The sequence below is a fragment of the Pteropus alecto genome, unplaced genomic scaffold (assembly GCF_000325575.1).
Source record: "Pteropus alecto unplaced genomic scaffold, ASM32557v1 scaffold3, whole genome shotgun sequence".
NCBI lineage: Eukaryota > Metazoa > Chordata > Mammalia > Chiroptera > Pteropodidae > Pteropus > Pteropus alecto.
Genome location: NW_006442484.1, coordinates 34940176 through 34966535, shown reverse-complemented (window position 1 = coordinate 34966535; position 26360 = coordinate 34940176). Strand labels below are relative to the sequence as shown.

At 31.3% G+C, this 26360-nt stretch overlaps 1 protein-coding gene across 3 annotated transcripts in view; it reads right to left on the bottom strand.

Moving 5' to 3' along the window:
• Positions 1-23200, bottom strand: part of SLC4A10 (solute carrier family 4 member 10) — a 173648-nt gene extending 150448 nt beyond the window's left edge. For 2 of the 3 annotated variants that reach the window (XM_025039563.1, XM_025039564.1), the window contains exons 1-2: positions 23120-23200; positions 3353-3434 (exon numbers count right to left, since the gene is read on the bottom strand). In XM_025039563.1, the coding sequence (XP_024895331.1) occupies positions 3353-3434; positions 23120-23200 (163 nt within the window). Of the gene's footprint in view, positions 1-3352; positions 3435-23119 lie in introns of those variants that run through there. The other variant, XM_025039565.1, reaches the window with a different exon arrangement.
• Between the last annotated feature and the right edge of the window lie 3160 nt (positions 23201-26360).

Genomic DNA, 26360 nt, shown 5'->3' with positions numbered 1-26360 from the left:
TCCAGGGAGGCAGCTCCCTTCAGCTATAGGCAATTTCTGGGGAAGAATTTAGGTATGAACCAACAGCAGGCAACAGCCATGGCAACAGGGGAAATAAGTGCCTCAATCCTGAAGAAGATATATTGATGATTCATCATAACATCTACTAGTAAGGTTGCCAGATTTAGCAAATTAAAAAAAAAAAAAAAGATAAAAATATTGTGTGGTACGCTTATACTAAAAAGTTATTTATTGTTTATCCAAAATTCAAATTTAACTGAGTATTGTGTAATTTATCTGGTCACTCTGTCCACTACACATGTATTAAAGGGCAAGCAAGTATAAGAAAGAATTTCAAGGGTATTAATGTATTACTCCTTTTATAATCTTATAGTTTAGAACAGTACTAATCCCACATGACCCGGGAGACTAAAAATAAAAATCAGTTAACTTAAACAATATTTGCTCTACTCAGAATCCTAAGGTGGTCTAATTATATAGGGACTCAATGCTGTTAACTACATTTTACCACTGGAAGCAGAAGTATGCTTAGAAAGAACACTCTAACAATAATAAAGAGAGTGGATTGTGGGAAAGTCATTGTATGCAGCATACAGAGAGAGAAAGAATTAGACCAGAGGCAGTGGGAATGAAAAGGAAAAGATGAGAAGAGACATCCCTGATGTAGGTTCAAAGAAAATTTACTGACTGCATGATGTAGAAAAGTAGGAGGTGAAAAGAATCTAGTGAAACTGTATGCTCTTGATTTTAGGTAATAAGAGGAGAAGAGAGAGAAAAATGGTACAAAGTATATGTAAAATAAAAGAACAAGTAGTTTGGAGGGAGAAATTGTAGCTTTGACATATCATTTATCAGAATTTATAATACAAATGAATATATTAGCTAATATGCTACGCCAAGCTGTTAATATTGGTCAGGTGATGATTTTGCATTAAGTATATTTCACCTGAGACTTCATATATGTTTTTAACCACCAGGCATTTCTACAAGCTGTATTCAGGATGTTAAATTACTCCAGTAATTCTATTACCTAAGCATATATGCATAAGTCCTGAGGAACAGTAATTTTCAAGTTTAAAATTTTCATTGAAAGATTTTATAAAGTGTGTTTGTCTTCAATAGCAATTCCCAACTCTATTTCATTTAAAATAAGTAACTATCGATGTGCTTTATCTATCTTACTAAAGAAGCTCTTAAGAAGCAGAGCTCTGGTCTTTTCTATTAATTACACAAAGGAAGAAACTACTTCCACCATTACACTCAAAGATGCTAGCTTTCTAATTTGCATTCTCCTACTTATTCATTTTATATCATCCTGCCAGTTGATTTTTCTCAAACCGTGCCATCCATCATATTGTCCTTGCATTATTTTCTAATTCGGTGTAATTAATCTGGGAACAAGTAATAGATTAATTCTTTGTGTGCATTACAGCAGAATCCTTCACAGCATCCTCAAATGCTAGGATGTTTATCTGTTTAGTGTAGTTTGAGAGGAGAATATTTAGAAAGTCAATATAAATAAGATTTTTCCTATTTTCCTTCAAAATTCTAAAATGTAGCATTACGTTTGCATTCTATGATGTTAATTTCAATCACCAGTGAGCCCCAATTATTTTCACTACTGGAATTAAAATACTATCGACATCAATAAAGGAAAGGTCATCTGGCTTATCCAATTGTGTTTTGCCAATCAGAAAACTCTTTTAATAAGCACTGTACACTGTCACCTGTATTCTCTAACCATGCAGAATAAAAGAAAATGTATGTCATACGAGTTTATATATAATTAAAATGACCTTATTAAATATTTTTTTTGTATTATATATTTTCCATCCAAAGAGACCATTCAGTGTTTTACTGTAATTACTTGTAAATTATTAACTGCTAACTTCCAATTATCTCTGTGTGGATAATTAGTCATAGTCTTTAAACTCAAGATAATTTTTCTCTAGAATTGAGTGTATTTTTAAGCCAACTTCTTGGTTTGTTAGGTTTTCTTGTGTGTGTTTAGTGGATACAAGTATAGCTTAAATCAGGACATAAATCGGAAGGTAAATGGCTGCTGAAAAAGAACGTGATACAATGGCATTTCAAATCCAAGGAATAATCAGCTTATCATCCATTATCAGTTTAAATTTTTCATGTGTGTGTGCTCCCTTCAATTTGTGTAATGAATGTGAATAGCATAGCAAATTACTATGCACATCCCCCGATAAGTATAATCTTCCCAGATTTGGGTATTTTCTGTGCACCAAGCAAAATGTCAGGCACAGAGTAGGTATAGTTATTGAAAGTTGTCTCTAGACATTATATTAATTCTCCTATTATTTAATTGTTGTAGCTAAAGATAAAACCTAACAACGATGAATTTAATTATAGTTTAAGTGGTTACATTACAATTATTAAGAGGAAAAAACCCTTCTTAGCTGCAGTGGGTTACTAGGAACTATCTCTGAATAGTTATAATTAAGATTACCTGGGTTTCACTTTTCAACCAAAAGATGAAAGATACCATATATCTTGTATCTCACTAGTAAAAACTTATGGTTAAAAAAGTAAAAAATGAACTAATGGTGTATGTACATTAAACTATGGTATAATAATAATTTTCAATACTTATGTAACTTTTGCCAGACATTATTCTAAATGATTTTCCCTTTAGGAAATATATTCCATTGTTATCCTTTATTTTAACAGTTGAGAAAACTGAGGTGCAGAGAAGTTAACTGGCTAAAGGTTCCGTAGTAAATAGAGGCAGAACTAGTATTTGAACACAGCACAGTTTGGTTTAAGAGCTCGATGACTTAACTAATACCACGCTACACGCTACCTCCCTGCTGAATTATCTGACTTCTTTCCCGTTGAAGAGAACACACACAAATGATGCCTCCACCTCTCTCAAATTTATCTGAGTAAAACTGGAATGTCAGTTGCCTTTAATTCTCTTCCAGTGACCTCTACTCTGACAACATAGGCTGGGTTAGATGTCCTTCCTGTCCTATTCTCCCCTCTCAAGTAACACCAATTATGCTAGTCTGTCAATTTTTTTTTCTCTTTATTCCTCAGTTGATTGTAATTCATTAAAATTAGGATTATTAAAAGACTGGCATACAACACAGTGCCTGGAATGTAGGAGAGGTTCAGTAAATGACTGTTGAACGAATGTTCTCATTGTTTGTAGGTCTGCCAGTTGGCATCCTAGACTGCACCAAAATAATTATATCCATCACCCACCACCACCATTACTCTGATATCAATTTCTGCAATTCTCTACATTATGACAAATTTCACATTTCTCTGTAAAACACTTTAGGAATAGCTAGCTATCCCAATGAGAAAAAAAAATTCTTACCTTCTAAATCCTCTTTCTCGAAGTGCGTTTTGAGAATAGAACGAGTTCCGCCCCTATCCACAACTGCTTCTTCATCATTTCTCTGTAGAATGGGAAGAAAGAGATTAAATGATAGTACCTATATTCTCTTAATTTCAGAAAATAAATTTTAATATGATTTAATATTTTACAGGATTAATTCAGTCACTTTAACCTACTTATATATGACTATTCTATTTAAGTATCAAGGGTTAGTTTAAAAAGGAGGCCAAAATTAATTTGACCACATATTCAAAGAAGAAATATCATTTGATTTTCCATATAACTGAAGGCAGTCAAACATTCCAGTTGGCATTATTTGTTAGTGAGATGAAAAACAGATAAAGTTATCTTGTCAATGTACTAGCATGCATTTTTGTCTCTGATAAAAAACATTCTTTTTAACAAGATGACATTTTGAACTATACTAGAAAAATATAAAAAGCATTAGTTTTAACACCACTAATGCCTGGTAGGGTGAAATAATTCCGCTGCCATTAGAAATCCGGTTGTTGAGAACCTAATCCCTTGAAGCAATTACTAGCAATTATTAGGTAAACTACAATTCTAATTACTTTGCTTCAATATAATGCATTTTACCCAAACTAAACTTTAAATTACAATCATGTACATTAAACTTTCCTTCAGTTTCTTTCTCTCTCTCTTTTTTTAACCTATTTAGAATGGCTGGGGAGAGGCTCTGTCTTCTGTATATTGTACACACTCAAAACAATATGCTCACTGATTTTGATACTCAATAAAATGATAGGGGGAGGAATGAGTATAATCTATTTTGACCATGTGAGAATGAACAAAATACTGAATGAAGTGAAATATTGTTTACTTTCTACTTTTATCTAATTGTGAGCACCTATGTAAAATTGCCTTAAAAGTGAACGCTAAGCACAAAAGGATAGATGAAAAGGTATATTGGTAGACTAAAGATAAACGAATCTTCCAAGATCTATTTCTAAGACTATCTTAGTATATGGCTATTAGAAAAGTAAAAGATTTTTGTTCCTTATTTGCAAGCTTTTTGATCCTGAACATAATCTTGATAGAGATTTAGCCTCCCGTGTTTTGTAATCAGTATCTTCAACTGTAGGATTATAGACAACATATTTCAACCTAGAAAGATCAGCTCTCATGTGCTTTACATGCAGCAAAGTATACAGTAGAAAGACATGTTTTTAACTCAATAGTCCTTTAGCTTTCTGAAAACATGTGCTGAGACAGTCAGGACAAAGTGTTTGAAATCAGAGTTAAAAAAAAAAAACCTACAGTATGAATGAGAGAAGAAATGAAAATGAAGATGGGATTCAGAGCCCATTGCTCTTCTGTCTGGCAAAGTTTTAAAAATCTGTTGGTTTGAGCAATAATAGCAATTGAAAAAAACTAAATACAGGATTTATATAATATTCCTAAACCTGACAAATAGAAGTTTCGGCCTATTTAGAATCTGTTCTTGATACATTTACAAATCAAATGTATCCTCTGCAAGACATATTCAAATGTATGTCACATTGGAATGCACCTCTGGTCTCTAGGGTGTTGTTAGGAAGAATGCCAAATGCCAAGTCATGTATTCATGTTCAAAGGTCATTATTCCACTGTATTTCACAATGGCAGCCTCTTAAATCAATTGCAAAACAGAAAGCTTTACATAGAATATATGAAGATGTTTTCCCCTATACAATAAAATATTTCATTTTGATTTCAAGGACCTGAATCAATTTTAAGCTTATATAAAATGGTTTGTCTCTGTATTTACATAAAGTATGTATACTGTTCAATATAAAAGATAATTTTATTGATTAGCTAATGTGATGATATTATGATAGAATAAAATTTTGCAACAGAAGCAGGAAAATGTAAATGGGAAATTGTTGATTATTTAATTACTATAAAAATTGCAAGTAGAAGTGACCTAGTTTTAGTATTTTTCTGAAAGCAAAAAACTAGAACCTAGAATATGAATGTAACTCAATATAAGTGACATATTTTGTGGATTCACATACATTATCCAATTTAAATACTCTCTGGATGTTCCATAGAAACATCAAATGTATAATCTTTGAGGCTGAAAATTACCAAGATACAAATTAATATTAATGCATAAACTGAACTTCTTCTACTTTGCTTATAGTTCAAAAGATCATTTCAATATTATTTAAGACTTTTTAATAGACTATTTCCTTTCCTCCTTATTACCAAGAGCAGACAAACACGGGATGTGATGAAGGGAATGCAGAGGGACACATGGCACATGGTACCAGTCTATGTTGTAATCCCAATACACAAGTAAAATAAGTTATTTTATTTTATACTATCAGTCTCTTGAACATCAAATACATTAATATCCCCTAATTTCCAAATGTATTTACTCATTTAGGGACAAATTTTAGTACTACAGAGGAAGAGAACATATAAATGTGTTACACTGCCTCTCAATACAATTTACCTTTGCTACTATTTACTATTGGGTAAACATTTGTTAAGATGATTGGTTCCAGTAAATAAGACAGGATAATGCTTTAAAAATTTTTTGGACATGACCCACAGTGAGATATATATTATACATCCCAACATAATCACATATTCGTAGATATGTAGTCAAAACAAAAGTTTCACAAACCAACATTTACTCTTACTGTAAACAATGTACTCTAATATTTTTTTATTCCAGGGTGTTCTATTTCATTTAAAAATACTAGTCACTACCCATTAAATTTATTTCAGGACTTAAAAATGGGTTGTGGACTGCAATTTGAAAATCATTGGTATAGACTATGGCTCTGGAACAGAGTAATAGTAACTCATTCACACAGAAGTCACGTCTTAAGTCTATTTATGTAAGCCTCTAACCAAATGAACAAATAATAATATTTTACTTTTCAAATCAATGTTTTCAATTTCTGAAGCTTCTATCAAATTTAGGGACATATTATTATAATTGCATAAATAACATATTTTTTTGCTGAACTATTTTGACTTTGTTTTTCCTTATACCAGGAGAGTAACAGCTTGTTCTTCCTAGTTCCACTGAAGTATATATCTCCAATGCCTTCTTCCCAAGAAAGAAGGGGGAAAAAAATAGTTTTATCTGTGATCCTCGCTAGTTAAACCCTGCTTATGACTAAATTGAATTTGCATTCAGCTATTTTAAAGGCAAACTCCATGTGACTGGCATAACCCAAATGCATTCTATAATTTTTCTCAAATTTGATTGCATCAAAACATTAAGACATTTTTGTGTTGGATCTCAATGTATATAAATGTAAATTGGGAATATATCTATCTCCAAAAAAAAGCTTTTAAAGAGAAGAATTTTGTTGTTATTGTTATTTTAACTGAACAATTATTAGAAAAAGCAGAAAAAAAGGGCTTTCTATCTCAGCTCTCACATTTGAAGTGACTGAACCAGCACATTCCCTCATGAAAGAGCAACCAATATGGGCCAGCACATTTAAGTGTTAAAATATTCAGATAAACATATCAACAAATTCTTCTAGAATTATTTGTAAATATCATTAAGCACTCTATAAATATGTAAAAAAAAATGCATTTTTCTGATTTACCATAATCTTGAGCACAGTCTTCAATGAAATAAACTTTTCTAGTTTTATAAGCCAAAATCTAACAGTAATGCCATGAGCAGGAAAATTCACTTTTTCATGTCCTCTTGATAAATTCTCATCTCATATGAGAATGGATTAATAGAGAAGAAAGTAACTCATTTTCAATTCAGACTGTTCTTCCCTAGAATTATTTGTCATAACAATTTTCTTAAAGCAATCACTTTTTCTGCCTTCTATTAGGTATTAAGATAATATGATGTGTTGTATATTCTCCATTAGCCATAACTGATCCACTTTGCAGTCTTCTCCTCTAGAGTTCAGCCAATAAGATATAATGACAGACAACTGGAGAGAGGGAGGAGATAGACATGGGCCCTGTTTGGTCATAGCTGGGCAATAGCTGTGTTCCTCCATCAAAGACTCTTATCATGTGACTCTTCTACAGCTATAGATCTTCCCAGTTTGCATTAACTGTTCCCACACCTTGCTCTTTAGGGCGAGAAGGAGTGACAGTTTGTGGCTGTTGCAAGTTGCTGGGATTTTACTAACCCTAGTTGATTTCCCTTTATCCTGCCTATATCTTTATTTTTTTTTTAAGTTGGCTTTCATTTTAAGTCAATTTACAAAACTGTCAAAATATAACAATAGCTTTTGATTAATTTCGTATATTTTAAACTGCAATTACAAATTGAATAGGTTCTTTTTCCTTTATAGATATTTCTACTACCTGATTGCAAATCTTTTCAATTACTTAATAATTTTTATAAAACTAATAAACTAAACATAAAAATGATGAATCTTAAATTCTCATGTTATTACAGTAATTTACATAAAATTGTGTTTATCCTAAAAAAAAAATCACATATCTTTAAAAATAGTCCCTACATTAAACTCTTTACCACCTACTGAGTGACCATCTGTTTTCTGCTATGACCCTGACCTATACATATATATCAGGTTTATTTTAATGACCATAAATCCATGACATCTAATTTTGCAGAGATGTACATACAACAAAAGGGCAACCTATGTACTAAGATATATCAAAGAAAAATACCAAAAAAATACTACTGAGTGAATAGCAGAGGGAAAAAATTCTGGGGAAGAGACTCTGAATCAAAGAACTCAAAAACATGATTAAAACAAGAATGCTTAGTTTCTTAAAGAAATGAAAAAGAGGGTAAACTTCTGGATGTGTGAAAGGGGGTACAAAAGAGTAAAATATAAGTATTTTATGAATTAGTTAAATACTAATAAAATTATTTAAATAAATATTAATAAAATATAAGTATTTAACACTTGCAAAAAGTATTCTCATAACAAGGAATACCTCTATATTTTTCTACCCTGCAGAAACCAACTTTTAATATTCTCTCAACCTATGGAATAAATATCTTCATCGATGAATGAAAAATTTCAAGTACTGATTTAAAAAGAGGTAGTAATATACATATATATAATATATTTCTATATATAATATATATGTATTTTATAAACATGAATTGAGAGCTAGCTTTTGAAGTGTTATTATTTTAAAAGACTCCAAACTTGTCAGTTCTTATTAATGTTAAAATACCTCATAGAAAGCTACAGCTGATTTTATTCATTTCACTAATGTTAAAACATGTATTTTCCAACCTTGTAACATCTCACCACATTATTTACATACTCTGCTTTAATAATGTGTTGTTACTGTTTTAACTTCTTGGTTTTCTTATCCATATCCTCATTACCTTGTATTTTAAATTATGAAATAAAGAAAATTGAACATTAACATTTAGATTCAATGTTAATATTCAACATATGCATCCATATTTATTCTGTAGGTATTCCATTTTTTTCATTACCAAGTAAGCTAAAATATTATACAAATATAAAAGGTCATCTCTTTAACCTCTAATTGTATTATGCTGTATTAAATAAAGTAATAGATATAAAAGCATCAGCTTAGAGATTTATATATCATAAGAGTTCAATAAATACTAGCTCAACTGGAATCTAAGCATAAGTAAAGCAGAACTTTGAATTTCACTTAGTATGTTGTATTTTCATAAAATAAATGAACCCTTCTAGTTTTACTAGCATATTACTTTAAAATTAGGTATTTAATTTCTGGTATCTACTCTAAAATATAGATCATACCATCTCACAGTAATATGAGTTAAATCTATCTTATACATTGCATTAATTAAATCATATGAAATGTATTTATTATAAAGTAGCTCAATAAATCACTCTTTTTACTGCCTTATGTACTTTTAATAAAAGCAGTTTTCTTTCTAAAGTATCTGATTGAGAAGGTGGCAATTAGGTTTCATTTTCCTATGCAAAGTCAATCTGTTATTTAATATTTACACATATAAGAAAAAATAGAACTGAGAATAAGAATTGGAGAGTAAAACCTTCTGTCCTAGGAACAGCACTAAGAAGGCATAAACTAAATCATCATGTAAAAACTTCAAGACTTTTCTCATCTATTTACTTAGAAAACTCCACTCATTCAAACTCTAAAGACCAGTTAGAGAACTACACGGTTAGGTCAAGGAAGTTCATTGGCTGACATGAAATATTCCAGAGTCAAGTTCAGGGTTGAAAGGTTCAGGGGTGGAAGTTTTCCAATGATAAGCTATTTCTGCCTTAGAATTAATTTCATCATAACATACAGTATTATACTTATTACTGCTACTGTGACCTAAAGAATATGATCTCTCCTAGTGAGCCTAAAATCTGATGGTTAAGGATAACAAGTGTTTGATATGTTAAGAACAGTTTTAATTAGCCAAAAGTATTTTGAAGGGTGGTGATATCTATATAATTAATTTCCTGCCTTATTTTCCTACCCAATCTTCCACATTTGTTTGTTTTAAATTCTGAACTTGATTCTTGTCTTCTTAAGAATCCTTCTAGAGTCTCAGTTCTGCCTATGAACCAGATTTTGTACCCAGAAAATGATGTTAACGGCTGCTATATTTCCTTACTGCTGTCTCATGCTGTCTTTAATTTCTTCATATTGCTTGCTCATAAATGCCCCACGAGATTCCATCTGTCTTATATTCCTTTCTTCATTTGTCCTGCTGTGTTCTTCCTTAAGCATCTGCCACAATCCCATGAGCTAGTTTGGTGTTCAAGTACAAGTTTTTACTGGTATGACCTATCCCTCTGATGCCGATGCTCTCATTTAGGAGGTCGACAAAAAAGCAGTGGTGGATAAATGCTGAGAAGGTATGTGGGTCCACATGCCACCTGGATTCAAATTGTGTTTCAGTTAATTCATACCTGTGTGACTTTAGGCAGCTTATGTAATTTCTCTGTGTCTTGAGTGACTTATTAACACGAGAAGTTCTTGAATATACCAAGCATGTATTAAGCTCCCAATCAATGTTATTTACATTGTCATTTGTACTATCGAGGCCACAAAAATAAATAAGACATGGTTACTCCCCTCAAAGAGCTTACAGACTTCATGTGAAGTACAACACACAATGGTAGTGTAAAAGAAATTCATACGGGTGACACTCAACCAAAAAGTTCATTTTTTTGTCCAAGAAAGTCAGTAAAGACTCCATTAAGGGATACACTTGAGCTGATTTTTAAAATATCAATATATCTTTGTAGACAGACAAAGGTGCACAGTGGTAGTTTGTCTTAAGTATCAAAACAAGATTCTAGTTATTTGAATAAGTGAAAGACATTAGTGGGACTTAAAGTGGAACTAACTTGATACTAAACTACCAGGATACTGTTTTAGTTCTCCTTACAATACAAATGCCTGGAAAGAAAACTTCTAAAACCTGGGACAGGAATAAAAATCTTGATGTAAAAAAAGCAGAACTTCCAGAAATTATAATAATTTGTAAATATAGATATATATAATTCTTAAAATTAAAAACTTCACGGATAGGTAAAACAGTAGACTATACAAATAATATAAGAATTAGAAAACTGGGGAAAATATCTGAAAAAATTTCAGAGTATAGAACAGAATGACAAGAACATGAAAAATATAGATAATATTTAAGTGGAGGATAATATGATAAAGTCTAACATATACCTAACTGAAGTTCTAGAAGACAGAAATGACGAACTAATGAAAGAAGCCAGAAGACAATAAAATAATATCTTCAGGTTACTAAGGAAAAAAATTGTTACTCTAGAAGTAAATATCAAGCTAAGCTAATATTTTTGAAAGACACTTCAGACAAACAGAAACTGGGACAATTTATCAACACCATATCCTTTATAAAGGAATTTCTAAGTATATATTTCAGGATGAAATAAAATGATCCCATAAAGGATGTCTGAAATGCAAGGAGGATTCCTGAGCCAAAAAAGTAAAGGACATAAACAAATATTTTTTAAAAATATAAATAAAAATAAGATGAGTTTAAAAATCAACTCCATGATTTCTAAGATCCTTTCTATTAGGACAATACTTGAATTTTTGTATAATAACCTGTTTCCTACTTCAATGTAAGAGTCATTTTTTGTCTGTATTCGAGTACCTATTTGTGATTTAGCCTAAGACAATAACATTTATAATCCTCTCATATGTCAATACCTTCCTCCATTCCTGCCACCTTAAATCCTGATATTTTTACTGATATATTCTAGACTTGCAGGAGACATAAGTATCAATTATAGGAAAGGGATAAAGGTATACATATACATTTTTAAGGTATATATATATATTTTTTTAAATAAAACTAGCAATTTGTATCTTTTCCATCATTAATTAAGACGTTCTTTACATTATAAGAGTCTATAACATTAGAGTTCTACACAAGTATTTAGCCTTCTTATCATAAATTAGGACAGTTCTGAATTGGCCTACATATACAATAGTGAACTATATAAATTATTTAAACTGAAAGAAGCTCATAGTTTCTATACTTTAATGATTTATAGGTGAATTAGACTTGAATATTCAATAATTTGCAAACTAAAAATGGAAAGAAGTTTCCAACATAAGAAAACCAACAAATCAAGCCACAACGAGAATGATAAAATATTTGTAAAGCATTATGGGTTAAATAAACAAGGAAATTTCAAGATAGATTTTTAGATAACTAAATGGTACTGAGTAAATAAATAAAACATTAGAAGGTGAACTTCAATAATAAAACAAGTAGTAAAAACAGATATTTCAGGTATATGCTTGAGTTATGAAAGTGTAGTATTTAAATAATTAATTTAAAAATTAAAGTAAGCAAGTCTAACCAGTTCACCGATTTTTTTCTTTAACCTCAGTGATTATTAGTCATGTTTTTCATATCATTAATAAAATGATAGAAATCTTAGTCATGCAATTTACTAAATATTGACTTCTATTACATTTAACAGCAACTTTAAGCAAAGTGATTTTCCTAGTTATATAAATGCCAAAATATGGGAGAAGGAATGGGGAAGGGCCACTTTATTTCTTTTCCCTTTTAGATCTCAAAAAAAAAAAAACCAAACAAACAAACAAGAAAAAAATTGTGCTCTTAATTTTTTTAATTATCTCAAACTTCAAGAGATATGTAGAGAGAAAATAAAAATACCCTAATCATGTGGGGAAATGTAATTAGATTTGAAATGGCAAATGAAAAAAAAGGAAAAGGACAAGTAAAAATGTATAACACTCTTGGTAAATAACTTTTTAAATTTATTTATTTATTTATTCCCTTCACAAGACCAAAAATATCTACTATTTGAATTAAATTTGTGTATAATTGAGATATATTTCTTCTACTACTTAGAAGAATTAATCTCCAATTATTTATTTTTGCTTTGCTTTCGTTACTTTTGTTTTTGATGTCAAATGTAAAAAAAATCAATGGCCTCTATTTTTTATGTTAGAAGTTTTCCTTAGAAGTCTCATGATCTTTGGTTCTGTGCTCATTTTTAAAAGTATAAAACTAAAAAGCTAATTAAAGCCATAAGTATGAATACAGCTTGTCAATTTTGAGCATACCATGAAATAATTTGGTTTGGCTATTTCTTTGGGGAAACGACGTCAATATGTCTGAGACTTTCCTCTTAAGCTTATTAGATTCCTGTCTGGTATATGAAGGTCTGGCTACCAGCTTTCTAGGAGCAATATGGAGGGCAAGAGTTCAGATCACAGCATTCTTACTGAATCCAACTGTTTTTAATATGGTGCTTTCTGACCTTAACTGTACCTATGTTACTCAGTCCATAAAGATTCTGTTTAATCCTCTCCATAAAATAAAACTCCAGTTTACTGCTGGAGTAGAGGTGGGATATTTGCCTAGTTGGCTGAAGTGAAGAAGGAAGATCTGGAAATGTGATTGAATTTTAATGCAATACTATTTACTTTAGCAGCTTGATCCTCTCTTTCAGAGGTACCTGGTGTCTTTGTAGGATGCTTCAGTATTAACTGGATTGGTTCTCACTGCCAGTTTACAATTCTGTTTTCTCAGGTAGCCAAGTTACCTGATATTTTCCTTCTGCATTTTTTGCTCACAAAATTTTGTCACTGGGTTTTTCCTATCCCATTCTTCCCATCTTCATTTAGTTTCGGTAGAGGGAAAGGGTTAAAAAATACATTTGGACTTTTTAATAGAATTTGGGGAGAAAGGAAAAGTAGCTGTGTGTATTATATCTGATAGTTTACCTAAAGTCTCTTTATTTTACTTCATCTTTAACTCTCCTACATTTTCAGAACATATCAGCAAGGGTAATATAGTCATATTACTATTATTCTACTACTAATATTTATTCTGCTACTATTATATTTCACTGTAATTGTTAACACATATTTTTAATCTCCAGTAACCTCTGAATGAGCATCAGAAACTTTTTTTCTTCAATTTATATAACATAGTCTACTTATTGAGTCAATATTTACTAATAATTTAACATGTGCCAGAAATCTATACTAGGCCATGGGGCTACTAAATTAAAAGATACACTTGCCTTTTAGGATTTCACATTTTAAGGGAAATGACATACAAGGATTTTTCAAATGTTATACTAGAGGTAAGCTTAGTATTCTAAAGAATATATAAATGACCACCTAATTCCACTAACTAATGCTTAAACTAAGCCTTAACGGACAAATAGGATTATCAAGGTGAATAAGAAGAACATTCTAGGTAATTGGTACTTACCTAGAATTACTGACTTCGAAAGATATAAATCCCCACTCTTTTTAATTTGACAGGCTTTGGGCTTTCTTTCTTTTTTAGACATCACAAATGATTACAACATTCTGGTGAGAAAAACATTAATACTACTGCTTTTACTGTAATTTTTTATATGAGGAAATTAAAATACATTCAAAATTTATAGGAAGGCAATGGCAGGGCTAGAATTAGAAGTAAAATTTGGTTTTCTGATTCTCATATAAATGGTCAATCACTGGATAATTCTAACTCTACATTCTGAAACTTAATCCCTTAGCTGTTTGATTTTTCTCAGTGTTGTATATAATTGCAGTAACAATAAGAACTAACATTCATTATGTGGTTTACAATGTGCCAGGCACAGTGCTAGAAATTGAAATACATTTACTCATTAAAAATCTTCCAAAGAGATGAGTATTCTGAGATGTAAAGAGGCTAAAAAACTTTCCCAGGAACTCTTAGCTCCTAAGAGGAAGAGGTGAAGTTTGAAGGCAGGTCAATACTCTTAAGCAATATGCTACACTACAAAGGTGTTACATTAGTCCAGCATAACATCAAAAATTTCTTAATTTAACTTTAAAACACTTCAGAGTCTGGTCAAAGTCTACTTATACACCTCAGCTAATATGAATTCATAATGGTTTCCTAAGTGACCTAAGACATTGTTTTTCCCTGAATATTTCATACTCATTCCCCATTTTGCTATTTGACAAAAATTTATCAAGTAGTTACCATGTGTCAGGCACTGTATTGGTGCTGGCTTTAAAGAAATAAAAGGTGCTACCTTTGCCCTTAAACAGTTCATAGTCAGGACAGGAAAATCAATGACTACGATAGAGCATGTATTGTGCTTTAATTAGGTAAATACTGGAATTCAGAAGAACATAAAGAAAAAACAACTAATTCACTCTGAAGGGGCAATGAAATGTTTTGAAAGGAGGTGATGCTCAATCGAAATAAATCTCGAAGCATAAGAAAGAGTTAGCCAGGCAAAAACAAAGAGACATGAGGAGTCAAAAGCTCTATAGGCAAAGAGGACAGCATTTACAAAGGCTTGAGAGAGTCTGTCTCTCTCTAGTAGAATTTAGACTAGGTTTAACTAAGGATGGCTATGTTTAAATGGCACTACCTCATTCCTCAAAAAATTAAAAATAGAACTGCCACATGATCCAGCAATCCCACTCTTGGATATATATCCAGAGGAAATAAAATCACTATCTCAAAGAGATATCTGCACTCCCATGTTCATTGCCACATTATTCACAATATCCAAGATATGAAAAGAACAAAAGCCCATCGATGGATAAATGGATAAAATTAATACAATGGAATATTATTCAGCCATGAGTAAGAAGGAAATCCTGCCATTTGTGAAAACATGAATAGACTTGAGGGCATTATGCTAAGTAAAATATGTCAGAATGAGAAAGACAAAAATTGTATATTCTCACTTATCTCAACTCTGAAAATTATCTTAAAGGTAATGAGGAGCCTTAGAATGAGTTTAAGTAGTCAAATGCCTGTTTCTGGTTTCCATTTCAGAAAGAGTACTCCTGGCAGCTGAGTGGTGAGCAAGTTGCTTCGGGGATGGGCTATGAGAAGAAAAAGAAATACCAATTAAGAAATGATTACAATAGTCCAGCTGAGAAATTGATGTGAATTCACAGTGAGGTCAAGACAAAAGGGAATGGAAAGAAAGGGTAAATTTTGGACTCCTTAGAAGAAACAATCTACATAACTTGGTGAGTAACTGGATCTAAGGTAATGATAAAGAAGTTGAAAATTATTACAAGGTAATCATGCTAGGAAAAACAAAGAGGTATTGAAGAGAAAATAATAAGTTTAATTTGGAACATACCAAGTTTGAAACATTTATAAGATAAATGAGCAGAGATGTCTAACAAGATGCAATGTCTGGAACACTAGACAGAGGTTAAGATGTAGATTTGATCTACAGATTTAGAATTTGTCACCATGTAACGCAGAATTTCTCAATTTTGGCTGCCCATTAGATTCACTTGGGAAGCTTTTTGTAAATATAGGGCTTTATCTCCACAGACTTTACTTAGTACTTCTAAGATAAGCTTGGAACATTAATGTTTCTAAAAAGCTAAATATTTTGGGTGGTGAATACACAATGTAATGTATATATGACATATTATTGAATTATACACTTGAAACCTATATAATTTTATTAACCAATGTCACCCCAATAAATTTAATTTTAAATAAGCTAAATATATAATTCCGATGCACAGTCAAAATTAAGAATCATTAGTGGGTAATTTAAGTCATGAGTATAGATTAGATATGTAGTTTTCAAACAGTATGTTGCACCAATTAGGGGACATTGAGAAGAAATTATCAGAAAGATTATAATAACTATAACTTATTTAGAATCTACGGCAGGAACTATGCTAATGACTTTACATATATGAATTACAGTGAAAGAGAAATCAGAAAGAATATAATGCAAGTCAATGACAGTCATGTCACACTTCTACCATGGTCTTCCATGGCAGTTTCAATTTAAATGATGTCTCCCATCTCAATTTGGCATTTAGAGTACACTAACTTATACATGGCTATCTAATTCAGGTGTATATAACTTTAAACAGTATAACACACTAGTTAAGAGCAAGAGCTCTAGTAAGCTAAACTTTCTGGTTTGAATCCCATGTTATCCTTTCCTTTGCTGCCAATTTTGAACCTAGGTAAACTACTTAGTTTCTTTTTCAGTATACTATATATAACTAAAGTATAATGTGTATATGTATATATACAAACATAAATAATATGTGCGTGTATACATGTATATATATTATACCTTATGTATGCTATAAGGTAAGTTCCTTGAAGGGGTGGATTTGTTTTATATCTTTTGTAGCTTTCTCATTATAATTCTAGAAATTAGCATATTAGTATCTCCATTTTACAGATGACAAAACTGAGGAAAGATAAATTAGGTAACATTCCTAAAATAAACATTGTCAGTAATGTAGAAGATATGGGATCCAAATGCATCCAGCTCTTAGCAACTGTGCTACACTGCCTCCTTCAATAATATACAACAGACTCATTAAATTCTTATTTGATTGAATAAAATTTGAGGGGGAAAAAGGGTATGACTAGATGGTACACATTTATATGCAGCACATTTTGCAATGCATTTCATTGAAACCAGGCTCTGCTGCCTTTTAAAACAAAGGCCTTGATAAAGAAATATTCAATTATCTTTTTAACTTATTTTTATCTATATTCCTGTATTATCATTTTTTAAAAGGCTTGGGTGATAAAAAGATCACTAAAGTCTTTTATCTGCTTTTTGAGGAAAAAATGTTTAATGTTTAAATGTTTAAAAGTATTAAAACAATACGAAGCCCAGTGATCTCCAAGGCATCTTCCAGAAATAGGTCTGAGTCTAAACAAGTACTAAAAATTTGTTGGGTATCTACCATATGTATGGCTCTTTCCCAGGCAATGTGAAGTCACAAGGATTAATAACAACTTCACAAGAACTTCTAGAAAATGGGGTTTTCTAATAATGCAGACTTCTACAATAAGAAACAGCATATTCTCAATTACATGGGTTTGCTATTGCTCTAAATATAGAGCCAGAAGAGCAAGTGTGTCTGATTTCATTTTTATTCACACCTGTGGAATTCCCTAAGTTTTACTTCTGACATCCTTTATATGGATAATGTACTAAATAAGTGTATGCGATTCTAATTTTTTAACAATTCCTATGTACAAATATCATCTTCCTGGGCCTGATAACAAAAGTCATATCCCAGCTGTCACATCTAAAGGAAATCTGCTCTTGGATATTACCCAGCTTTTTAACTAACCTCAGGCAGTACTGAAATGCTTCTGATGTATGAAGTAGATTTAAAGGTCATATTAAAAGTATTAGCAGCAAACAGTTTACTTTATTATTTCTAAATGAACAAAGAGCAAAGCTAAAATATCCCTATGACTTCTGTGATTATAAATAGCAATTTCTATTTTCAATTTTACTTAAGACAAAGTCCTTATTATACAAATATTCACCATAGTGACATACATATTCATTGCATTAAAATGATCCCTCCAGATTGTCCTTGGTCTAGGAAATGTCAAAAATAAAGCCAAAGCTAAATCAGATTATCTACCAATAAAATAGAGTTTACATCAGGGACAAGCAGGAGGTCTCTTAGGATCTGAAATCTAGGACTTCTGAGTGGTTGCGGATAGACTGAGAAATGCTCTCACGTGCAATTTTGATAGAGAATTTTATTAAAATCCTTCATTTTGTTTCTACCCCCTACCTTGTCTACTAGCTACTAAATCTACTCAGGAATTTAATTTTCATTTCCAAAGTCTCAGGAGGGTTAAAGCTCTGAAAGTGACTATAAAATATAGGTACTGCTCTTCGTGTTTTTTATTTTATTTTCTCCCAAGAATAAGTACATCAGCACAGAAATGTTCTTGGTTTAGAAATCATAATCTAACATTCAAGAATCTATACTATCTGATCTCAGTAAACCTTTCCTGTAGTGGTCTAAATCATCCCACCAGGCTATAGGCAAAATGAAATTTTTCGTATATATTATTTGCTTTCTGCCTCCCTACCTTTGCTCATGTTGATTCTTCTCCCTGAAATGACCTTTCCTCTATCCTGGCCAATCTTTAAGGTCTATCTCTTTTGCTTCCTTTTCCATACTTCCCTAACTCCCCATATAGCCTCTCTTCTCCTCTCCCCACTAAGCTTGGAATATTCTGCCCATTGAACTCACAGAAGAATAATTTCTGCTTCTTTCATCTCTCTTTTGAATCTTGATGGCACTCACTGCTTTCCACATTCTGTATAGTTACTTGTATTTACAGTTTATGACTCATGACCTGTGACTTCCTAAAGGAAGGGAACCATTGGTCTTTATATCCTTGCCCAGTACTGTGCTTACCAGAACACTATAAGGTTTTTATGTTTGTCTGTTTGTTTTAACAAATTGCATATTTTGCATATGCTGACATTTGCATGATCCTGTGCCAATTTTGTAGAAATAGCTGCACATTGAGAAAATTGCTCAAGAAAACTAAAATGCAAAGATGTCATAAAAGGTAACACTTAAGCATTTAGATTTCATTCAAATATCAAATTACTCACTTGTACTTAGAAGCTTGACAATTTTTAAGCAAACAAATGTTTTTACATTAAATAATCACAGCAATTTAAAATATTAAACTCTATGAAATAGAAATTTGAAGTTCTATTCATATATATATGTATATATATATATATATACAATATTTATAACATATTTCATTTTATTTTTTCATCTGGAATAAAAAATATTCATTAAAAAATTTAATTTAATTTTCAGTAAAGTTGTTTGCCCTGGATAGTTTTCGTGATTTAAAAAATAACTCAGATGATAAAATCTAAGCTATATAACTTCTCTTTATTATTTTCTTTAAACCTTGATATTTACTCATTTTTAATCTTCAACTATAACTAAAAATGACCCAACATTGCTATGAAATTTACCCAATGGCCCAGTAATTTTTCTGTCATGAATATAGTTGGTATAATACAGAAAGGCAGAAGGGCTACACACATAGAATCCTAATAGAATCTTAAATCATCCTAGTAAACAGATGAAAATAACTTTAAACACAAATTTTTCATCAAGTCACAATTCTTATAGTCAGTTTAATGTTAGAATTTAATCAGAGGTAACATGTTTTTCTTTCCTTGCATTTTTATAACCATCTTTATTTCAGTGTACCATACATTTCTGACTGAACTTTTATTTAATAAGGAGAATGAAGGAGAAGGAATAAAACTACACTGTATGACTACTATTATGAACACTTGCCAATAGCCCATTCCAGCTCTTAAAATGTATATAATGTCTGTCAACAAATAATGTTGGCAATGATGGCTTAGTATTACCAGGTACTCTTACAAGTGCTTTATATACATTAACTCACTTGATCTTGACAACAACTCTTTGAGGTAGGTACCATTATTATTCCTATATTACAAATGAGGACATTGATATCCGGCAAGGTTAAGTAACTTGCCCAAGATCACACACCTGGTAAGTGGTATATCTAAGATTTGAACCAAGTAAATTTGGCAGTCTGGATGCTTAATCTCCATACTATACAAACCAGAAGAATTTGCAAATTAATTTTTTATTGCTCTACTACAAGAAAACAAGAACTTTGGAGACACTGTTGGGCAGCATGCCCCAGTTTGGGGTTCTGGAGAAAACATACTGTTTCAGCATACTGGTATGAAAGAGAAGAGAATAGTGCCTGTATGTCCAACAGCTAGCGGCTAAAACCTACTTCCGCATGAGTTCCTCCCAGTCCCCTTTCTGAGAGCCTGAGTTGAACCCTATCTCCCCACCCTATTTTATACAAACATCTCTCTAAATGACCTCATCATCATCAAACACTCCCAAACTTGCTACTCTTTATTTCCAAAGTTTAATCCCTATGAAGTCAAAACTCCCTTCCATAATGCATAATTACTTATGCCTAGCCTGGGATAAACTGGAATGGTCACATCCTTGTTTTGAGCTGATTCTTGGGGTCCCTACTTCCACCTCCTGCAAATGTGCTAGATCTACCTTCACTCTCAAAACAAATTAACAACAGTGGTTTATAAAACATATGTGGTTATTTTTTTATTCAGTTTATAATGCCCTGATAAAACAAATTATGTTATAAAAGAACTTAACAAAGTTGTCGAAATTATGAAATGTTTAATTATACAGTTTGACCCAGTCTTTATTTCTCTAATACCAAGAAATTTACATGAGAAAAAAAACAGTTATGGGTAACTAATTCTAGGATTTATTAATTTATAAATTAAAACTGATTGCAGCATGCCACCTTTGAAAAGTGAATTCAAAATGTGAGCATAGCTCATGTACATTTTCTCATCACCTCCTTGAAAGTAGGAAACAACTTTTTCTTTTCTGTATTCCTCACAACACTAAATACAGTATCATGCAAATGATCAATTTTCAAAAATTTACTGAGTTGAACAGTTACTCAAATAGCTGTTTATAGACAGCTTACCTTTAGAAACCATTATGATATATAATAAAATGCTTATATAAAACGGTACAGATACAGGCAACCATTGTAAAAAGAAGATGACCAATTGTTACTGGGCAGATTTACAATCAATTTCACCATTCAGAAGTCAAGATCGTCTTGCTGCACAGGAAAAATCAGTTGACATTACATTAAAATGTCTGCGACATTCTAATCAATCTTTACTTTTTAATGCAATGTATTTTGGCATAGCAATAGAGAGAAATCTCTCCTATTTATAAAAGAAACAACAATTCTAAGACAATGATTTCTTTTTTCACCTTACGAAACTTTTGAGATATTCTCATTTGAGTGCCAATAAAGAAAGTAACCAAAAAATCTTTATGGTTTGGTTCTTTTGAAAGGTCACAAATACAGTGAAAAATAGCAGAATGCTGTGAAACCAATACTTAGAGGAATCCCAAAGCAATGCCAAGAAACAGAATGTACTCATAATGACTAATACATGCAAATACTGAAAATAAATTCTAACAGATTAAACAGGTTTTGTAGCAACCAAAAGGTATATTCAAATCATTCCAAAACTAATCAAGCTTAAAAATTTGGCAATCTTCCCTACTAATAAGAATATAAGCTGGCTAAGTAGCCTGAATAACATATAAATTATAGCCAATATCAGTAGGTAAAATTTTTTCAATGTGTTTTTAATTAAAGAATTGAATTAAATCACTGTTTCAGACTTCCACTTTGGTCTTTTGATAAATATATTCATTTTTAATACTATATCATTTCACCATGATGAAGCATTAACTCATAATCACGCTACAAAATCATAAAAACAAAACTATTTTTCTGTCGAGAGATGCTGTAACATTTTATCTCTTTTTGCTCATTTAATATGGAATACCTGCTCAGGTAAATGCCACATCTTCTAAAATTGAGACAAAAATATGAATAATATGACAAAATATATTTCCTTCTGAATAATCTGAATGTCAAACACAGGCACAGTTTATAATTACCCAAGCAAGTAATTCTGAGGATATGCTACAACAAACCAAAGTTAAATGCATTGTAACTTGATTAGTAAAAATAGTTTAAAATAAAAGAGTAACAGGATAAAATAGATATATAAAAATCCAAATTCTTTGCTGTGACGATTCTCTGCTCTTTGTAGTTAATATGTTTAATGTAGTCAAGTCTTTTCATTTTGAAAATGAAAGTAAACAAATGCAGAATACCTCTGGGTCAAAAGACTTAAACAAGCTTAAATGTTACAAGCTTTCCTTGAAAAAAAATTATTGTCTGCTTTCATCTGTAAGCAATGCCTTAGCAAATATCTACATCATGAGTACCAAGAGCATCAATATTTCAATAAATCTGAGAAATTATTATAACCAGTGCCTTTTAAGACAGTTTGGATACTGAAATATAAATTTCAGGAAATTAGTTTACAGCTCAGATGCTAATAAACATGACTCCACTCATCACACTTGTATTGTTGTGTGGTTGTACACTACAAGTAGCAACATCTATTTCTATGCTCAGGAAATTCCAGATACAAAAATTTTAATATATCACTATAAACTGATAAGTATCCTTATCAGTTTGGACAATGTATGCTATTTTTATCATTCGAAATAAAAGATTCAGTCTGACTATATTCAGGCTTAATCTGGAAAAATCTGTAAAGCCCCAAACCTTGCTTTGAATCACATACAAAGAATTGTTTTCTGATTCTCTATTTCCCCCCATAAAAGCTATAAAGTAAACTCACACACACACATACATACACACACAGACTTACACATATTTCTAAAATTCATATGGTTTACCTGGTATCTATCATTATAAATATTACTTGCTCAGATATCCTAAGGAAAATGTAATAATAAACAATTACATGGATTAATATATTCCAAACAAGAAAGAGCTAGGAAAAGCAATAACTCTACAATCTAATAGTTTCATCATAATCCATGAGGTCATACCTGATGACTTAGAGACTGTAAAGGCTCACAGGTTCCAGACTGCATGACCTTTCTATTTCCAGAAACCCCTAAAGATTGCATTTCCTGTCTTACAAAAGATAATCACGGCCATCTCTATGTCTCAGCATCTTCAAGGCTAGTGAAGAAAACATCAAACAGCAGATCTGTCCATCAGTATTTTTTTAAGCCATCATGAAAATATCAAATCATACACTGTTTATCGTCTCCCCTTTGCAGTAAAAACACCCTGTATCAAAGGAGGATGACACAGTTGTATTTGCTGAAGCTGCTAATGCTCTCTGAAAACAGTAAGCTTACTGCTTAGAGCAATTCTGCATCATCAAACAGAGAATGAGCCACATCCTTCAAGTTTCCCACTTCTGCTACTATAAAGATTTCACTTGCCAAGGAGAGTTTGATATTTTTTTGTCTGTCCTTGAAAAATAAGCAATGTTCTTTTTAATTAAGTGTCCAATGTGTTTGCTACAGATATTATGTTAAAATAGCAATTTTTAATTATTAGACAGTTTTCTCCATATGTGACTAAACTTTAGTATAATGATTTAACAAGAAAAATTTTATTCTCTTAAAGGAAACTGCCCTCCAAACCATGTACATCAACATTCATCAAACTCATCAAAATTAGAAGTTGTTAAAACTGAAGAATTTTTATTCTGGCAATCTTTGATAATTGTTTATAACAGTAGATAGATAAATAGGTAAATACATATTAACTTTTAATTTTAATTTACCAGGAACTTCATTTTTGTTTTATATCTTCAGACCAACATGCTTCAAATCAAAATGTATTTTTATTTAATATTTTTTTCTAAAGAAAGAGTTTAACATACAAAAGACAATGTGCTAGTACCAAATTCCAAAAGTGCATGGTAAATCTAGGAATGAAACCTATGTTTGTTATTGACATTTTATTGTGATTTTTCATTGTGTCTCATTTGCGATCATCACGGTTCTTATAATGCTTTCTTTTACCACAACATACTAGAATAAGAAAATTTTAAGATTGATAAAGTAGTCTGATAAGAGAACCAATATCCTCTAAAATATATATATATGAACATATTTTCTCTTTACTATGTGACAAAAGATTGTGCTTTGGAAAAAAAAATAGACTGCAATTATCATTAATTTAACTGATTTTGAAATTAGAACACCAACTACTATATATTACCCTAAAATAGCTTTCACATTATAGATAGCCTGAATCGATAAACTATTCATATACCTATGAACACTTTTTTATATACCTGTGAAATAAACTAAATAAAATTTAATGATAGTTAAAGTGCTATAGAGAAAATATTTTAGATAAATGTAGACTAATAACAAATCAGTATAATTTCCCTTCTTCCACTCGCATTAGATGAGCGTAATACATATTATCATGGAGACTAGTCAAAATAAGACTGGGCCTCCTGAAGAGGGTGGGTGGGGGAAAGGGAGGATGTTAGTCAAAGTACAAGATGTTGGTCACCAGTTATAAGATGAGTAAGTTCTAGGGATGTAAGGTACAGCACAGTGATTATAGTTAACAATACTGTATTGTATACTCAGAAATTGTACTGCGGTGGTAATCATTCTGCAGTACATAAGTGTACCAAATATATAAGTATCAAGTCAATGCATTGTACACTTTAAACTTATACAATGTTATCTCATTGTGTCGCAATAAATCTGGGCATTATCTCACAAACTTTATGGAGATAATAGTCTCAATTAGTTAATATGAAAATAAAGAAAAACTGGGCATATGTTAAGGCTTAAATTCAGGATAATTAAACAAAATAGAGTTATCTTTACAAGTTTTCTAGTAACAATAACAAAAACTTAAGGGAAAAAATAGACCTTTCTCATTTCTATACTTATTGACAAAAATATAATACTGTTGCTTAGGGAATACCTAGTATTGTAAAGCAAAGCAACAACTTCTTGAATTGAAGTTATTAAAAGATGGCAAAGGAGACTAATTTAAAACCAACGTAATTATAAATATGAATTTAGTCTTAATTTTCCTCTGCGACATCTACGGAATGAATGAACCCAGAGAGGGGGAAACATTCTCCCAGCACAATGCTACTTTTTTCATACAAAATATGAAACACACAAACATACAAACAGAAAGACAGATTTTTGTAGCCTTAAGAAACCTTTCAAATAGTTATCAGATATACTGTCAACCAAGGAACCACTCAGGAGGACCACAATGCCTCCAAAATACCAAAATGTGTAAAGATGATATTTTTTGTGTAAATTTATTCTCTGCAAGCACCATTCATTCCAATACTAAGTAAATGGGGGAGGAGGAGCATAAATAAAAAATTACAATGTGTTTGATCTTTAAAAGTTTTCGCTGTTTTAAAAAAATCAATAAAGTAATGGCCTTTTTGAGTGAAATTTTCTGATAGATTTAGCTTATATTAAAATTCAATTTTGGCAATAACAAAATAGTATTTAAAGTGGTGGGTAAAGAAAACTGAAAACAGGTTTGCCCTTTTTAATTCTAATGTAGACTGGGTCACATAAATAAAAACCATAAATAAATATGATTTTTAACAGTAAAAAAAAGAGACAAAAAAATATAAATATCTAAAAACCCACACCTTGTCAAAAGGACCATGGGTGTGTGGCTAAAAGCACAGTCTATGGAGGCAGACTACAGAGTTCAAATTCTAGTTCTAGGACCTTGGGATCTCTATGTACTCTCTGCCTCAGCTTCCTTATATGTAAAATAATTATAATTCTAGTAGAGTTGTTGCAAGGATTAAATATAATTAATACATATGATCGGTTAAAGCAGTGCCTGATGCAGAGTAATCATCAAAAAATATTTTCTATTGTCATTCCAAGAAAGATATAGTTATGGTTACAGGCTTGTTTTAGTATCCAAAAAAAAAAAAAAGTGGGGGACAAAAGCAGTCTAAAATAAGATTATGAAACAATCAGAAGTATATAGTTGATTGAGCAGACTTCTCAAGATCTAAAGATGGGAATATAGACACCCCAGGCCTAGTTGAGCAGAATATGTTTTTTAAGGAAAAAAAAAAAATCAGGGATATAAAACAACTTCTATGCTGCAGAAGCTTTGGAGTCAAACTTTGATAAAATCTTGAATTCACCAATTAATGACCATGAGCAAGTTGCTTAAGCTCCTAACCTCAGTTTCTTCATCTGTAAAATACAGGTAATGATGTTATCTTATCATAAATGGTTTTGAAGATTA